Raw genomic sequence first — 5,250 nt, forward strand, 5'->3', positions numbered from 1 at the left:
ATATCAGATGCAAAGAACTCACATGGTTTCTGGAATGTTTTGCTTAGAGGGAAAGAAACAAGAAAAGTTACAACATAACGTCAGGAAAAAGGCTAAGAAAAGCCTGACTCCACTGATGGGAACTCATACAAGCTAAACATGATAGAACTGTATTTTAATGGTGGTGAAAAAAAAGAGGTGCTCTCAGTTCTTCTTGAGATGGGCCACTTCATGGAGGTAGGCAATGAACAACTTGGTCCCTTCTATGTAGTTGTACCTGGGAAAGGAATGGGTGAGAGAAAACAATATGTCCTCAACCAATCCTTTAAAAGGAAATAAGACACTGTTGATACATCTGTGTGTGTGTGTTCATGCATGCATGCATAAAAAAAACTGGTCAAACCAGTTTTATTTGCTGTTTCAAGTAGATATTTGTGTGTGAATGATAGAGAGAAAGGAGGAAAGTGAGGGAGGAAGAAAGATACAGAGAGAGAGCGAGAGAGCAAGAGAGAGAAGCAGAGTGTTGAGGCTATATCAGATGCAAAGAACTCACATGGTTTCTGGAATGTTTTGCTTAGAGGGAAAGAAACAAGAAAAGTTACAACATAACGTCAGGAAAAAGGCTAAGAAAAGCCTGACTCCACTGATGGGAACTCATACAAGCTAAACATGATAGAACTGTATTTTAATGGTGGTGAAAAAAAAGAGGTGCTCTCAGTTCTTCTTGAGATGGGCCACTTCATGGAGGTAGGCAATGAACAACTTGGTCCCTTCTATGTAGTTGTACCTGGGAAAGGAATGGGTGAGAGAAAACAATATGTCCTCAACCAATCCTTTAAAAGGAAATAAGACACTGTTGATACATCTGTGTGTGTGTGTTCATGCATGCATGCATAAAAATCAATAGATGTTCATTGTTAAAAAATGTATACATAAAGTATTAGGAGATTGAAGGGCTAACCTGCTCATCTTCTCATTCTGGGAGTGGAGGCCGTCGTCGAAGCCTCCGATGGGCATCATGATGATGCTCTTCCCGGTCACATCCTCAAAGGTCTTGGCGATGGGAATGGTTCCCCCTTCACGGATCAGGTCTGGCTCCACGTTAAACACTAGAGGAGAACAATGACAAGTCTGACTGCGTCATAATGCATTATACCTGCAGTAGAGGAAAACCAAATGTAACCAGTGGGATTAGAAGCCAGGTCTCCTGCTCACCAAGTCAATGTCTTAACCTTTAGACCAAGAGTACATCTGCAAGGTCCAAGGGTGTTATTTGGGCATACAAGTCTCAGACAGGGCTACCTCTTCGCGATATTGTGATTCCAAATCCCTTCTGCTACACAAACATTACAATATCGCTGCACTGTCATGCCTTAACCACTGATAGGTCTACAGTACAACCACAGCACACTGGTTTCTTTTAGTGATAAGGATATCTATCTATGTCTGGTAACTTAACAACTCTAACGACTACAGATAGGCCTATCACTGTGAAGCTGCTGTTGTGCAATAAATGTCCAGTCAGCTACTATACGGTAATCATTACCCCTATGACCACTGTTCATACAAACACACACACAGACAGCATAAGAAAGGTCCTCTGAACCTGAAGGTTTGTCCAGAACAGAGTTGACTAAGCGTACCTCTCTTCACGGCTGCTTTCCCTGCCTCGTACAGGGGGTGCTTGGTGTCTGCTAATCATGGTCACCTTCAGCTTGTTGGGGCTCTTTCTCTTGGCAAACACAGAGTTCAGGTAGTCTGTGACCTGCAACAGAACAAATACATAACAGGCATACATGCAGTCTTCACGTCTATTTCATTAACTGAAACCAAACTGAAATAGTGAATAACTGAATAGTAAATTAACTGAATGAGCAGAATGAGGGACATTAAAATAGTGTAACAACCTGGATCAATGTTCCCTTTTCTTGGATGTATTGTATAAAGAGAGTCTAAAGGTTAGAACAATTCCAGAAATGTTTGTGTAACTGTGTGTAACTGCATGTAATTGTGTTGTCATGCAACTGTACAATGCAGTCGGTGAGAGGCGTGTACCACCCACCTCTTTCTTGACCACTGCTGGGTCCATGTTGGGGACCTGTCGGATGGAGAACTTGGCAATGACTTTAGCAGGGATGACCGTCTTGGTGCCAGGGCCAGAGAAGGCCCCCTCGATGCCATGGATAGTAACAGTAGGGTAGCGCCAACGATGGGCCAGCAGATCTACCTGAGAAATCAAATCAAATCTTATTTGTCACATGCGCCGAATACAAGTGCAGACTTTACCGAGAAATGTTTACTTACGAGCCCTTTCCTAACAATGCAGTTAAAAAGTACGAAAATGTACAAATAGATACAAATAAAATAGTATCACAATAAAATATATTGTGTTACTATATACATACAGGCTATATACAAACAGAGAAACAGAGATAGGAGGAGTGAAAAACTGAAAAAAACCCACATTGAAAACGTTTTTGTATGCATTGTTTTTAGAAAAAAATCCACTCCCCTGTGCATTACCTTGTTGCTGTACATGAGTTGGCTGACGCCGATCTTGGACTTATAGCTCTCAATGTCAAAGTCAATGTCCTGGTACATCTTCCACTCTTCATCTGAGAGTGGGGCAACGGCCTCTCTGATGCCTGGGATGAGGATCTTTCCACTGGGGCTGATCAGTGTGTCTGGGGGGAAGAGGAAAACAACATAGGTCAACACACAAGCAGTCCTTATGGACACACATTTGTAGGGATATCTAATACTTTATTATTTGTGCCAACAGAGAGCTCACACAGACACACGGACGGCAGCTTTGCATGCAAACATGAGCCAGAGATAGCTATACATTCGGTGTTAAGATAGTATTACATTCTGTCATTCATAGAGGTTAAAAACTCACCCAATATGCCGATCAGGTCTGTCATAGGCTCTATAACAGTGCCTCCATACACCCCTGAGTGTAGGTCCTGTTTGGGGCCCTCTACCTTCCAAACATACAAAGTCACCATGGCTATTCATTAATGATCTTGAAAAAGTAAAGGAGTTTCCTTGGAAATTCCCACAGAATTGGCAATGCCCCCAGCCCATCCTACCTCAGCAAAGAAGTAGCAGTTCCCCCTGGTCCCGTAGGTGAGGGCGGGGCGTCGGCTCAGCCAACCACAGTCCGAGATGATGATGTAATCGACATCGGAGAAGAACGTGTCTCTCCGCGCCACGATCATGGCGTCCAGGCCATTGGACCCGGTCTCCTCCATCCCCTCGATGATGAACTTCACATTGACTGGCAGGTCCTGCATGGGGAGAGGGCAGGGGGTGGACAGGAGGAGGGGAAAAAATAAGAATTGTTATAACAAAGGGTGGCTCGCTAATAATGGTCAGTTAGACTGCAACTCAACTTGTTTCATCACATGTCTTATGTCTCTACATCTCCTATGAGTTCACTCTGATATCTCTTCTTTCTGGAAACTCACAATGCTGAGGGCCTGGTAGACCTCCACTGTATGGATCCAGGCTAAGACAGGGGCCTTGTTGTCAGACGCCCCTCTGCCGTAGAGGTTTCCTTAGGGGTAGAATCAAAGTCATTATTTTCAGATACATGTCCATTCTGTTCACCTCACATTGACATTTTACATGCATGTATCAATTACACCAGTTACATTTCATTGGTTCAAAATACGCATGGTAAAAATCATCCCACACCCAAGTACTTGCTTCTTTCCTTCACATTAGCTATAATATCTAATGGCTGTTAGTTGTAGATAGATGTTTCTGTGTGTTGGGTCTAGAATGGATCACTGTAAAGTACTGTAAAAAATCCTTATAATACATTTGATTGCTGTGATTGTGAACGCCTGGAATCCATAGTTTACTGTTGGAACCCATAGTCTACCATTGGAACCCATAGTCTACCGTTGGAACCATAGCCTTCCGTTGGAACCCATAGACTACTGTTGGAAGCCATAACCTACCGTTGATGTCTGTCAGGTTGTAGGGTTCAGTGGCCCAGCCGTCCTCTAGTTTAGCAGGCTGAACATCCACATGTCCGTACACACAGACTGTCTGCTTACTGGGGTCACTGCCAAACTGGGCTGTCACAACCTTGGGTAAGGCCAATGTCTTGCCATCAGGCAGCTAAGCATGATGATAAAATAAATGGTAGATGCAGAAAATAACCTGAATACAGTTTGCAAGGCAGGGAGCATTTCTGTCAACACCCAACTTTCAGTATTGATTTCTGCAAACCAGTCTGATCTGATACTAAAGGACTCTAAAGACTAAGTTAAAAGCAAACAAAAAGATCCTATAACATACTCATTAAGTTGACCACATTCCAGAAAACTGACCTCTTGTACGCCGATGTCCACTAGTTCCACCTTCCCTCCCATGGCTTGTAGTTTCTCAGCCGTCATATCCATCATGCGATGGCAGTCTGGCCTCCTCAAGACATCACTGGAGTCGCTCTCTACAGCAACCCAGTCCCGCAGAGTCTAACACACTCACAGACACACGCACAGACACACACACAGCATTTATTTATAATGAATATTGTATTATCAGATAATAAAACAGACAACATCATGATCCTGTTTAGAAACTTGCCTGTACATATTCCTCCTGATGGCTGTCAACATACTGGCTTAGCTCATCATACTCAAATAAGTGATGAGGGTGAGGAGAGACACTTGATATAAAAACAAGGAGCATGGAAGGCAGTTGCCAGATCTTCATCTCTAAAAAGAATAGAAGGATTATTTCACTGAAAACTAAGCAATAATGAAAGCAATTTAATAAGGAGATATTAATAAACAAATTATTACATTCTTAAAAAGCTAATTGTTATATCTTATAATGTCTCACTACTCTTCTGCTTTTAAACTTTTAAACTAAAAACGACAAAGAAAATAAGTCTTACCGTAGCCTTGTAAGTTTGGACCTTCTTTAATGTTGCACTTGTCTTCAGAACCCACTGGACTGCAGTCTCCGGGGGCACACAAGGTTTTTATACCTCCGGTAACCGACTCACCTCCTGATGGGACGGGTCATGAGGTCAAGCCTTTCCTGGAGAGAAGCCAAGAAAGCTGACAAATTACATTTTCTTGCTGACAGGCACAATCATGGCACAATTGATCCAACTCTAAGAAAGAATGCATGCTGCGTCCCCTCGACATCAACAACATTAAGTCATGAACAAATTACAGTGAAGGATTTAATAGTCCGGTAATTTGTGGGGCCATGCCTATCAGGGGTGTTGAAGAAGCACTACACTTGTTC

At 42.8% G+C, this 5,250-nt stretch overlaps 1 protein-coding gene across 1 annotated transcript; it reads right to left on the minus strand.

Moving 5' to 3' along the window:
- Positions 1-139: 139 nt before the first annotated feature.
- Positions 140-4,972, minus strand: LOC121559772 (cytosolic non-specific dipeptidase). Its single transcript, XM_041872862.2, is given in 13 exon segments — positions 140-766; positions 941-1,088; positions 1,623-1,678; positions 1,680-1,744; positions 2,042-2,206; positions 2,503-2,663; positions 2,879-2,963; positions 3,072-3,269; positions 3,450-3,538; positions 3,948-4,110; positions 4,323-4,466; positions 4,579-4,709; positions 4,892-4,972. Coding segments are annotated over 12 exon segments (1,476 nt in total). The 5' UTR covers positions 4,708-4,709; positions 4,892-4,972; the 3' UTR covers positions 140-693.
- Positions 4,973-5,250: the final 278 nt, after the last annotated feature.

The sequence above is a fragment of the Coregonus clupeaformis genome, unplaced genomic scaffold, assembly GCF_020615455.1.
Source record: "Coregonus clupeaformis isolate EN_2021a unplaced genomic scaffold, ASM2061545v1 scaf1418, whole genome shotgun sequence".
NCBI classification, from domain to species: Eukaryota; Metazoa; Chordata; class Actinopteri; order Salmoniformes; family Salmonidae; genus Coregonus; species Coregonus clupeaformis.